Here is a 12,868-nt window from a genome sequence, read left to right as displayed (position 1 = left end):
AGAGTTCCGCATTCTCTGTAATGACAATATTGTTTTGGGGCCGTGGTGCTAAAACAGATGCGATGGGGGTGTCCACCGCACGGGTACCAAAAAACAAACCAAAGAACATACCCTCTGATGGCGAAGTTTTCACTCTCCTCAGCCATGCGGACAATATCAGGAATAACATCCTCCTCCATGAGCAAGGTGATGCCCCAGTTAGACGAACCGCAGTGGCCCTGGAACAGTCAGCGAACCGTTAACAATATAAGATAATAGCGATGCCCCAGTTAGACGAGTCGCAGTGACCCTGAAACAGCGAACCGTTAACAATATAATAAGATGAAAGCGAGTTAGACGGCCCCCAGTAGGATGGCCTGAGACAGTGAAAGTATGGTTCTAGTGATGCAAGTATAAAGAAGTGTTACTTACCAGAGCCCATAGCGCAGCTTTGATCTCGATGACTTTCTCACGCGTGTCTGGCTCAAGTGTTTGGATCGTTCTCACGCACAGCTCAATATCATTCTGGAAAAACACACAACAACACCTTTATTTGTTATAGTTCTTTGCCTGTATGCTTCGCTCATGTGGCAGCAAGGTCACGTGGGTCAAGTAAGGGCAAGGTCACGTGGGTCCGGTGAGGGCAAGGTCACATGGGTCCGGTGAGGGCAAGGTCACATAGGTCTGGTGAGGGCAAAGTCACGTGGGTCCGGTGAGGGCAAGGTCACGTGGGGCAGGTGAGGGCAAGGTCACATGGGTCCGGTGAGGGCAAGGTCACGTGGGTCCGGTGAGGGCAAGGTCACATGGGTCCGGTGAGGGCAAGGTCACGTGGGTCCGGTGAGACAAGGTCACGTGAGGAGCATTTCCCGCCTACGAGGGTGAGGAGGGGGAGGGGCGTATCTATAGTTTCCGTCTCACCGTTTTCTGAAGAAGCTTGAATCCGTTTTTCTTCTGAACGAGTTTGCCGTACAAATGTGGTGGCAAGAAGCAGTCCTTCACAGTTTTTCTATAAAAAAAAGAAAGCAACGCTTTTAAAATCTTACTGCAGGTAGCAAAACTTGCAAACTGGATCGTCACAAGGGCAACAGGTACATATTAATCAGCTTCGTGTTAACCGCGGTACGTAGCTCTCCTCGTCTGTAGGCTTGGTGTATGTGGTAGTGTCATGTTGGAAAATAATACTAACCTTCGTGTTGACCGCCGTAAGTAGCTCTCCTCGTCGAGGCTTGATGTATGTGGAAGGGCCATGCTGGTACATATTACTCACCTTCGTGTTGACCGCCGTACGTAGCTCTCCTCGTCTGTAGCCTTGGTGTATGTTGTTAGCGACTCTGCCAGCAGTTCCTCCACCCACCTCACATACTCGCGACAGAATTTCTAAAAGACAGTACCAAGGTTTACAAATCTGTAGAATCAAAGAACTGAAGCTCCAATCCCCTTACCTGCCTCCACTGCTCAAGCAACACGTGCAGGTAACCGAGTGACTGAAGATAGGTGAAGCCGCGCTCAACTGCAACAAATCTAATAAAACAAAAAATCACATAAAACAACAACTTTGATGCTCCGTTGATTAGAAAGCCTCCGTCAACCTCAATTCTGTCATCCTAGCAAAATACCAAGAATGAAAAAGCATCCATTTCCATCGCAGCTAAACTAAGGAAGATATTTTGAATTGAATTTGGGGAATGGAATTTAGACAGCTTTTGCTTGCATTATTTGTCTTCCAATGTTAAATGAAAACAACAAGAGGGCTGGCTGTTGTTGGGAGCAAAAAGCTGTCTCACCTTGTCATGAGACGAATTCCTCTCTCACCGAGATGCAGAAGAACTGGTCGTAGCTGGACTAAATACTGCAGATTTGCCTGAGAAATACATAGTGAAGGCAGTTATTCCCTAAAACTCTAACCTTCTGTTATACAATGTTGAGCACCTCGGTTAAAATACTGACACCCTGGTTAAAATACTGGACACCTTGGTTAAAATACTGGACACCTTGGTTAAAATACTGGACACCTTGGTTAAAATACTGACACCTTGGTTAAAATACTGGACACCTTGGTTAAAATACTGACACCCTGGTTAAAATACTGACACCCTGGTTAAAATACTGGACACCTTGGTTAAAATACTGGACACCTTGGTTAAAATACTGGACACCTTGGTTAAAATACTGACACCTTGGTTAAAATACTGGACACCTTGGTTAAAATACTGACACCCTGTTTAAAAAACTGGACACCTTGGTTAAAATACTGGACACCTTGGTTAAAATACTGGACACCCTGGTTAAAATACTGGACACCGGTTAAAATACTGGACATCTTGGTTAAAAACCTGGACACCGGTTAAAATACTGGACACCTTGGTTAAAATACTGGACACCTTGGTTAAAATACTGGACACCTTGGTTAAAATACTGGATACACTGGTTAAAATACTGGATACCTTGGTTAAAATACTGGACATCTTGGTTAAAAACCTGGACACTTCGGTTAAAATACTGGACACCTTAGTTAAAATACTGGACACCTTGGTTAAAATACTGGACACCTTGGTTAAAATACTGGACACCCTGGTTAAAATACTGGACACCGGTTAAAATACTGGACATCTTGGTTAAAAACCTGGACACTTCGGTTAAAATACTGGACATCTTGGTTAAAATACTGGGCACTTCTGTCAAATATTGTGAATAAAATAAGAAATGGCAACTATATCATACAAACTTAATGTAATGGCCTAACAATTGAAAAGTTTTAGAAGGTTGCATTTCCCACCTCATCCTCGCAGGCCTCATCCAGCACATCAGCCGCCTCGTTTGCCACTTGGGTCTCTGTGTCATAGAGCTGAGAATAGCAGAAACGTATATTAAACAGAACACATGAACAAATTCAAAACAGTATTTATAATAAGAATTTTTAGTATCAGGCACAGTCACACGTCTAGATCTAGGGATAGGAGAGTCACACTCAAGGAAATTACGGATGCGGGTCGACAAACAAAATTAACAGACTATGAAATGACAACTACCATTCTAAATGAGACCCCTGACAGGCCCATAGGATTCGGACTGGGCTGCGTTTTTTTTAAGGTTCCTCATAAGTCCAATTAGAAGCGGTGTTTCCACTTTACAGAGAAGAATATTCTAAACTTGCACTTGCCTTCTTGAGTCATAAAGAACCTTTATGGATTGCTTTTAAAATACCCATCTAAAACAACAACAAAATAGGCAACTTGGGATGGGGGGTGCATTCCCCCCACCCAGAATACAAACAAAATTACCTGAGTAACTAGGAATTCCATGCCCCAGTTGTTGAAGAACAGCACTTTTGATCTGAGTAGCACCCGCATGTGGCTCGTGGCGTAAAGACGGGTGGACTAGCAATAAGAGTGTGTACATTATAAGGCACAAATACACAAACGGTAAAAATCAGCAGAGATACAATACTACATTCTGGGATGAGCACTGAGGACATACCACACTTGATGCAGTGAGAAGCTTGGAAAGTATGATCCTAGAGATTCCTGTGTCCTTGTAGTCCAGGCTGGCAATTATTAGCTTAAGTAAGTTTTCTTGCCCTGGAGTCGAACACATTTCTAACAAACTATAAAAAAAACATTGGCATATTAATAAGCTGGGCTTTATTCAGAATCCTTATAAAAATGACATGTGGTCTTACTATTGGTAAATATCTGTCTTTTCTAGGAGCTTGGATGATGTGCTGTTCTTGGAACATGAAATTCTTCCTAGAAACAGGATGTAGTCACGGCTGAGGGTGTTTTGAAGGCTACTGCTGCTCAGCACCCCAGTCATGTTAGGCGACAGCACCTGGTGAAGAACAACAATAATTAACAACAACAACATACGTCAAGTTACCAACAACAACAACAGATGTCATTTAGGTGACAGTACCTAGTTGAGAACAAAAATAATTAACAACAACAACAACAGACGTCGTGTCAGGCGACAGCACCTAGTGAATAACAATAATTAACAACAACAACAACAGAAGTCATGTTAGGCGACAGCACCTAGTGAAGAACAATAATTAACAATAATTAACAACAACAACAGAAGTCATGTTAGGCGACAGCACCTAGTGGAAAACAATGATAATTAAAAACAACAACAACAACAACAGACGTCATGTTAAGCGACAGTACCTAGTTGAGAACAAAAACAACAACAACAGACGTCATGTTAGGTGACAGCACCTAGTTGAGAACAAAAACAATTAACAACAACAACAACAACAACAGACATCATGTTAGGTGACAGCACCTAGTTGAGAACAAAAACAAAAACAACAGACGTCATGTTAGGTGACAGTACCTAGTTGAGAACAAAAATAATTAACAACAACAACAACAACAACAACAGACGTCATGTCAGATGACAACACCTAGTGGAGAACAACAACAATTAACAACAACAAAAACAGACGTCATGTTAGCTGATAGCACTTTTTACTACAATTAACAACAACAACAACAACAGACGTCATGTTGGGTGATAGCACTTTTTACTACAATTAACAACAACAACAACAACAGACGTCATGTTGGGTGAAAACAGCTACTGTAGGGGAAGAATAAATCTAGGTCACAACAGCATCAACAAAAACAACAACAACAGACATAATGTTAGGTGACAACAAAAACAACAATAGCATTAACAACAACAACAACAAAAGCCACAACAAATGTTAGAGGACAGAACCTAGTGGAAAACAAAATGCCATAACAACAGCAACAGACAAATTGTTAGGTGACAACACATAGTGAAAAACCACTACAGAGCCACAACTACAACATTAACAACAGTACATGCCACCCTACATGGGTGACTTGTCAGCACACTAAACGGTGTCATACCTCTAGCAGACACTCTCCTATCTCTTGTGTCAGCTCTTTCAAAATCATGTCTCCCGCGGCCTGAATTACACACAGCAAGTTGGCATTTTGTCAGATCAGTTTTGCATTTTCAATTTTGCTTAAACAATGCATAAAATACCACAATCAGACAGGCTTCACAGATAGTCGTGTTTGGAAACTGTGCTCATGATGGCCAACTTGATGAAAACGTTTATGATACCAATGGCATGACACATGGTTTCGTAGGCTATGAACCCTATGCAAATGAGATAATCATTGTAGTAGTAGACCAAATCTGCTTTAATCACAGTGGATTTCAATCCACCGTACAATTAAAACAGCTCAATTGTATTTTTTACCAATTACATAATACAGGGAAAGTCTTTAACAAAAATGACTCGAGTTTTTAATATTCAAAACAAAACAAAAACCTCTGTCAAGCAAGTAGGATCTACAGACTTTAAGCACAGCATGCTAAACCCAAAATAAATAGGGTAATGAATAGATGTACAATCGTACCAAATCGTACTGGTAACTACTCATGGATAGAGTAAAAAAGGTTTTGTGAAATTATCATTAGTAGGTTTGGAATTTATTCTAACACTTCAATACTACAATACTACACAGTATTTTATTTCGTGTGACTTACATCATCTGTGTCAAGAAGGAAGTCTATGAGTAGCAGACCAGCACGTGAGTATGTCTTCGCCATGTTATCAGTGATTGAGACAGTACAGAACTGCTGGCTACTGGGCTTGTAGAAATACAGCAGGTTACGGATAAACCTAGAAGGACACGATATAAGACAGTAAAAACAAGATATACTAGACAAGTTATGAATGAACTTAGAAGGGAATAGGGGAAAATATAAGACATTATAAACAAGATATACTAGACAGGTTATGAATGAAAATAGAAGGGCATAAGAAAAGATATAATACAGTTTGGCACATGTACAGTTTGACGTCTGAATCAAAAGTTTTCCAAAAAGCATGGACCATACCAGCACTGTTGTACGGCAAAAGCATGGCACTGGTTTAAATGTTAAGCTTTGATGTGGCAAATCAAATGCTATATTTATTTTGTGCAATAGAAACTCTACATCAAGTCAACTTTAACTCATCGCAACCTTTTGAGTCCAACTCATTTAGTGCAGCATCTGAAACAATGTTGAGCCTAATGTATTTGGGTCACATAAATACATGTGATGTATGAATCAGGCCTAAGTGGTACACGAGATAAATTGCAAAAGTTATCATTAATTTTATAACATTAAAGGGGGGTTTCTCCATAAAAATTGGGTTTTAACTCAATTTTGAGCGTACCTTTGGTTGTTGGTCTCTTCCAGTTTCTTTAAGGACAAGGAGGGTGACTAAAACAAAAATGCACAAATCTTCAGTCTCAAAACCTCAGACTTTAATCCTCTCTTACTGAACTAGCCTCCCTTGCAGGTGTTTTTAGGGAGGATAACTAATATCCCAATGACACAAGTTGCCAGCACCTGTAGAGTGGCTCCTATCAGCTCCCAGTCCCATTTGCGAAAATCTTTTTCTGTTGCCACCTAAATAGAAATTTGAAAGGCAATTCATTAACCTGCATTAACATTCTGTGCTATGATGGTATAGCCTAGTATAGCACAGGCTCAAAGAAATAGGCATGCAAGAAGAAAAAGCAGGAAGGCAAACAAACAAAAAGGCCGATAAACAGAAGGGCCGACAAGAGGATGGGGGATCAATGAATTTACCAAAACATAAAATTTTCACCTGTGTGTCCCGGATAGCAGCAACATCTGCGTCCTCTGGGTCCTACAATAAAACAAAAGGAATTATTATATGATATGCTGTATAAATGCCTTTATATGAACAAATGGGTACATTGAAGTAACACATACCTTGCTGAGGCACTGTAGGAGGCGCTCTTTGTGTGATTTGTCTGGTTTCACTTTTGGCTCAAGAGTATTGGCCTGCAAGTGGAACAATGTTGTCATCAATGTCACAATTGCACTGCATATGAGCAATGCAATTGGTATAGTACAATTAGTATAATTACAATAGATCCCAAGGCGCGTACACAGAGGGGGTGCACAGGATGCGCAGAAACCCGCTATTAAGGGAAAAAATGTGGGTCATTTCTTATTCAGGAATCTTTATATACTGTGCTTTTTCCATATGACACCTATGACTGCGAACCCCACCTCTGCCAATCCTGGGTACACGCCCGGATGCAAACACCACTAAGCTAAGCCATCAAAATGCTGGAAATTGTACTAAATTTACAGTGAGTCTTGTGATGTTTTAATCTCTCTCATATCGTCAATGAGTTTTGTGATGTTTTAATCTCTATCATATTATCAATGAGTTTTGTGATGTTTTAATCTCTCTCATATCGTCAATGAGTTTTGTGATGTTTTAATCTCTCTCATATTATCAATGAGTCTTGTGATGTTTTAATCTCTCTCATATCATCAATGAGTTTTGTGATGTTTTAATCTCTATTATCAATGAGTCTTTTGATGTTTTAATCTCTATTATATTATCAAGGAGTCTTGTAATGTTTTAATCATTATCACATTATCAATATTACCCGGTTAGTCTCATTACCTGGTTGAAAATCTGTTCTAGGTAGAGACTACATGGTACTGGTTCTCTCTTCTTCATCTGGTGTAACCGGTCCAGGCAGTTCACTGCAGCACTCGCACGCCTAGAAACACAGAAGAAATGATTTTTTGAGATGGAATACACTCCAGTATTACAATATTCCTCGTTTCAGAATATTCCTCTTCATTTCCTATAGAACTTTGCATCATCCCTTAAAGCCGCATTGTCACCAGTTTACTTCCGGAGGTCCGACGGAAACCTCAACAGTTAAAAGACAAAAGAATCTATTAGAATCCGAGATATTTAACAGGCCATCCGCTCTAAATTATCAATCACATCCTCAAAAAAACTTCCAATAGACACACTGCTTTCACTATAATTTTGAAATATTTTTTCGCGTTTTCCGTTAAAAATCATCGGATATTGTTACATAATCGACCGGAAGTAAACTGGTGATAATGCGGTAATGATCAATACGATTATATTCACTTTGAGGCCAGAAACAAGTGCTTGTAAATCTTGTTTATCTCGTTTTTTCTGGCATCTGTCCTCTTATAGATGCACATATGACGTCAAAGCGTGTTATGAACAAAAAATGTATGCAATGAGACAGAGTCGATGCTATGATGTCTTCTGTGTATCTATTAAGGGACAAAGACACAAAACCATGAGATCTATTTGTTTTATACAACAACTAAAATGTTTTCTTTCTTTACAATCTAGTTTTTGTGAGGGCATGCGAGCATGTTTCCTCTAATAACACATGGATCCTTTAACAATCAGAGTGTGCGATTTTACATAGTTGTATAAACTAACATATCAGTAGGACAGTAAGCCACAGTGACTTTGTACTAAAAGACAGTACAAGGTCAGACAGTACAAGCTCAGACAGTACAAGGTCAGATAGCTCCGTGTGCGCTAGGATCTTGAGGGCACAAGCCACTGTGTCTAATTTTAAGCCAAAGGAATTAGCAATACTGATGGGGAAGTAGCCACAACAGAGAAGCTATAGCATAAAATTTAATTAACATATCTTATTGGTCTCTTTAATTTCGTGACATTTAAGCCCCGCAAAATCCTATTTGCTACGAACTTTAACATTGCAAAATTTAATACATTTTTCTTTTTGTTTCCCTTGTTTATTTTTTAATTTTTTAAATGACGACCAAGACAAAGATGATTAAGAACTTATGATTCTTAACTTTTGTCTCACAGCTTCAGGGTATGTCAAAGTGTTAGAAAATAGCATCAAGCACAATATGCTTTTTACAGTTTTGTTTTGTTGTTAAATGTTTAATCAAATTCTCAGGGAAACACGTTTTTGACATTTTTGCGAAATTGAAAATGATTTTGCACCCAAATTGGAAAATCTCGCAAAATATGCAGATCCTTTTTTTGCAAGATGATAACCGATAGTAACTGGAGATTGTCAAGAATTATCCTTCGTGAAAATATTATGCTACCTGGAACTAGGAAACAGCCAAAATGAGAGAGAGTTTATTCTTCGGCCTGTGTTTTTCCGATTTGCGATTTTCATCAGTACGTTATCTTGACATATTAGAAATAGGATTTCGAGGTAAAAGATCATGATTCAAAATTCCGAGTATCGAAAACAGGCATTCACCACCATGGCGAACTTAGTTAGCAATAGAATTCGCCACATGAGGAAGGAATTCACGTTTTGGGAAGTGCCGAGCACTAGCGCACACAGGATAGCCACAACACTTTCGCACCGAAACTCAAACATACCCCCTCTCGGCAGCTGACACCTCAAATGATGTGGCTGTGTTAACCAGCGATGGAAGACAGTGGCTGTGTCGACTGCACTCGGGTGGAAGTAGGGTGTTTGCCTGATGAAAGACGTTGTAAGGGTAAGGTGGTATGTTAAATATTATATGGAACAGGGATGTGGTCTTGGAAAATACTTTTATGCACATTAAAAAGTGAGAGGTTGCCCACCCTTACAATTTCAAAACTTTAAATGGTGAAGCAATATTTGCTGAAGGTATTTGGTATGTGGACATAATATAATATTATGAAATATATAATATTTGAAGAAATTTTGAAAGTATTATGTTGTTTTCCTATTTCCATCAGAAAAATCCTGATAGCCTTATACTAATCTAGCAATAAAAATGAATAATTTCGAACACTTGGTATTTTGTTAGGATAACAAAATGATGGCTTACACAGGTACTTTATATGTTAGATATAAGCAGTTGACTGTTTTTACCAGATGCAAGAGCTCTCCAAGAAGTATTGTGGCTTGAACCGAGATGAAGCAATCAGAGGAGGTGATCACTTCTACCAGACACTAGAAGGGAGAGAGGGAATATACTGTGTTAAACATTCAATAGTGTACAATACTCCACCATACACTAGAAAGGAGAGAGGGAATATACTGTGTTAATGATTTAATAGTGTACAATACTCCACCAGACACTAGAAAGGAGAGAGGGAATATACTGTGTTAATGATTTAATAGTGTACAATACTTCACCAGACACTAGAAAGGAGAGAGGGAATATACTGTGTTAAACATTCAATAGTGTACAATACTTCACCAGACACTAGAAAGGAGAGAGGGAATATACTGTGTTAAACATTCAATAGTGTACAATACTCCACCAGACACTAGAAAGGAGAGAGGGAATATACTGTGTTAATGATTTAATAGTGTACAATACTCCACCAGACACTAGAAAGGAGAGAGGGAATATACTGTGTTAATGATTTAATAGTGTACAATACTTCACCAGACACTAGAAAGGAGAGAGGGAATATACTGTGTTAATGATTTAATAGTGTACAATACTTCACCAGACACTAGAAAGGAGAGAGGGAATATACTGTGTTAATGATTTAATAGTGTACAATACTTCACCAGACACTAGAAAGGAGAGAGGGAATATACTGTGTTAATGATTTAATAGTGTACAATACTTCACCAGACACTAGAAAGGAGAGAGGGAATATACTGTGTTAATGATTTAATAGTGTACAATACTCCGCCATACAAAAGAAAGAGAGGGAATTGACTGTAAAAGATTTAATAGTGTACAATAAAATGTTAATTGGTGTAGAGAGCATGATGGAAAATCCTTCAAATCAGCAGATTTCAACCCAAATGAAGAGAAATTCCTTGGCAAGCAGAACCAAATAAAGAATTTTAGAGTCACATTTTAGCTAGCATTCATACAGGTGTGTAAATGGTGCAGAAAAAGAGCATGTTTTGAACATTAATTACCCAAAATATAATATAAAAACTTTTCTGTCATGCCAGATATCCCACCTCTAACAATCCTGCATTCATGAATGCTGCAAGCACTAGGGCTGTGTAGTTACTCACAAGGTTGGTTCTGTAGGAAAAATGGATAGCGGTACTATCAAGTTAAAAATTGGGGTGTTAGGACATGTGGTTAGGACATTTTGTCAATGGGGTAAGATCATGTGTCAAAATGGAGTTGGGCTATGTGTCAACTGTCAACCAATGAGAGAGTAACACTGTATATGGACTGCTTGCCTGCTTGTAGGCAGCGCCCTGTGTTGAAACAAGTATTTTCCCTGGAGTTAGATATATGTAAGAGTTAATTACCGAGAGCTGAGGCAATAAGCAATTAAGCCGAAGGCCGAGGGATGTATAAGCTTATTGCAGAAGGCTCGAGGTAATTAACTGACTTATTACAGATTGACAAAGGTTTCCATGCAAAAAATGTTTTTCAAAATCTTTATCTTTGAAATTGAAGCCTGATTGAACAAAGAGTGGTGTGGAGGATTCAAGCGGCATTAGCATATACACCTATTTGAAAATATGTTGTCAGCGCAAATGGCAAATGGCAGTGCTACCATCCAAAATTACCAAGGGACTCCCCACAGTTCACCAAAAGCAGGAAAATGGGAATAACTCATGCGATTAGTTTACTTGTTTTTTACTCTTAGGGGTAATTATACCTACAAGCCGTGATTGGTCCTATAACTACCATTTGCCATTCGCCATTTGCACCGACAACGTTAATTGAAATAGGTGTATATTGAAAAGAGAGGAATTAGAGCCAGAGCTGTGGCAGCAGGATCTGATAGTTTTGTAAGTTTTGATAGTAGGTGTTCGACTGTATAAATGCAAGGGATGTATACAAGCTTCCCCGGGATGTATCTCATATACATCCCTTGCATTAATAATGAGCAATCTAATTCAATTCATCAGTGCCGCTCTTCCCTGCTGAATATCAAAACCCTCCCCGGGCTCTTATCTACTTGCCTATTAATGAGGTTTGTACGTGAAATTAAGCCCTACAGAAAACAATGGAAACCGTGTCAATCATGTAATAAGAGGAAATACAAACCTCCCAGTTGCCCTGTGAGGAAGCAAATCCTTTCCCTCTTGTGCCACAAAGTTTTCCTGCAGTCTCCAGGTGTCTTGCATGACAGAGGGGTCTGGAAAAACATTTTGAGATAATTAAACAGGATATAGGAGAAAACTGAGGGGTCATCATTACCATCGCAAGAAAAAAATATTGCCATCGTTATTGTTGTCATCATCATCGCCATCTCCATCGCTATCGCCGTGGCCATCACCATTAAGATCACAGTCACAATCAACATGATCCCGTGATCTCCACTACCATCATCATTTTACAGCATTCAAGAGAGATTTAATGAGCAACTTACCCACACTCATCAGTGCAATGTTAAAATCATCCGTCCATACTGCTTGCTTGATTCTAAAAATCTGAGATATGATATCCATGATCCCTCTCTGAAAAAAAGGAAAAGAAAAGACGTGAGGATGCATCCAGAAAAGACCTGTCTGCGCTCCGCCATTCAACAAAATCATACCCTGACTTCTGAGTTGTTAAGACAGAACACTCCAAGTAAAGATTGCAGTCCTTTTCCATCTGGCTTGCAGAAACTGATTATCCCTGTGTCCAAAAAAACAACAACAAATACTTGGCAAAACATATCCATCACCTGCAGAAATCATAAGAGTGTCCTTTACCTGACCATGATCGGAAAACAGCTATGATGGCCATCTCACTTGCACGAAGTCTTGCCTCTCTGTCTTCCCTATAAGACAAAATAGTAATATTTTTCAAAGTCATGTTAAATAAGTTGAGAGTTACCAAAGGTTGTATAGTCTGCACCTACTTGAAAAGCTTTTCTGAGGTATCGGCATTGTGTCTGTAATGAAGATCTGTAAAGGGAGCCAGAACTCCCTACCGTGGAAAACACACAAATGTGTAGTCAGTAAAAAAATACCATAGTACTAAAGTAAGCATATACCAGGGTTAAAGAGAGAATAAACCAGGGCTAAAGAGGTTAAGTAGAGAATAAACCAGGGCTAAAGAGGTAAAGTACAGAATAAACCAGGGCTAAAGAGGTTAAGTACAGAATAAACCAGGGCAAAAGAGGTTAAGTAGA

At 39.2% G+C, this 12,868-nt stretch overlaps 1 protein-coding gene across 2 annotated transcripts in view; it reads right to left on the bottom strand.

Moving 5' to 3' along the window:
* LOC5504942 (rapamycin-insensitive companion of mTOR) overlaps positions 1–12,868 on the bottom strand; it is a 37,625-nt gene that overhangs the window by 10,557 nt on the left and 14,200 nt on the right. For both annotated transcript variants that reach the window (XM_032373310.2, XM_048727254.1), the window contains exons 10-34: positions 12,596–12,663; positions 12,447–12,514; positions 12,287–12,369; positions 12,119–12,206; positions 11,794–11,884; positions 10,743–10,809; positions 9,684–9,764; positions 9,200–9,300; positions 7,454–7,553; positions 6,745–6,816; positions 6,617–6,658; positions 6,355–6,414; positions 6,179–6,225; positions 5,503–5,638; positions 4,854–4,913; positions 3,659–3,807; positions 3,457–3,583; positions 3,261–3,356; positions 2,756–2,824; positions 1,764–1,840; positions 1,422–1,500; positions 1,247–1,356; positions 898–985; positions 412–504; positions 112–218 (exon numbers count right to left, since the gene is read on the bottom strand). In XM_032373310.2, the coding sequence (XP_032229201.2) occupies positions 112–218; positions 412–504; positions 898–985; positions 1,247–1,356; positions 1,422–1,500; positions 1,764–1,840; positions 2,756–2,824; positions 3,261–3,356; positions 3,457–3,583; positions 3,659–3,807; positions 4,854–4,913; positions 5,503–5,638; positions 6,179–6,225; positions 6,355–6,414; positions 6,617–6,658; positions 6,745–6,816; positions 7,454–7,553; positions 9,200–9,300; positions 9,684–9,764; positions 10,743–10,809; positions 11,794–11,884; positions 12,119–12,206; positions 12,287–12,369; positions 12,447–12,514; positions 12,596–12,663 (2,159 nt within the window). The remainder of the gene's footprint in view (positions 1–111; positions 219–411; positions 505–897; positions 986–1,246; positions 1,357–1,421; positions 1,501–1,763; positions 1,841–2,755; positions 2,825–3,260; positions 3,357–3,456; positions 3,584–3,658; positions 3,808–4,853; positions 4,914–5,502; positions 5,639–6,178; positions 6,226–6,354; positions 6,415–6,616; positions 6,659–6,744; positions 6,817–7,453; positions 7,554–9,199; positions 9,301–9,683; positions 9,765–10,742; positions 10,810–11,793; positions 11,885–12,118; positions 12,207–12,286; positions 12,370–12,446; positions 12,515–12,595; positions 12,664–12,868) is intronic.

This window comes from Nematostella vectensis, chromosome 1, assembly GCF_932526225.1.
Source record: "Nematostella vectensis chromosome 1, jaNemVect1.1, whole genome shotgun sequence".
NCBI classification, from domain to species: Eukaryota; Metazoa; Cnidaria; class Anthozoa; order Actiniaria; family Edwardsiidae; genus Nematostella; species Nematostella vectensis.
The sequence above is the reverse complement of the archived record's forward strand: the minus strand, read 5'-3'. Positions and strand labels throughout refer to the sequence as shown.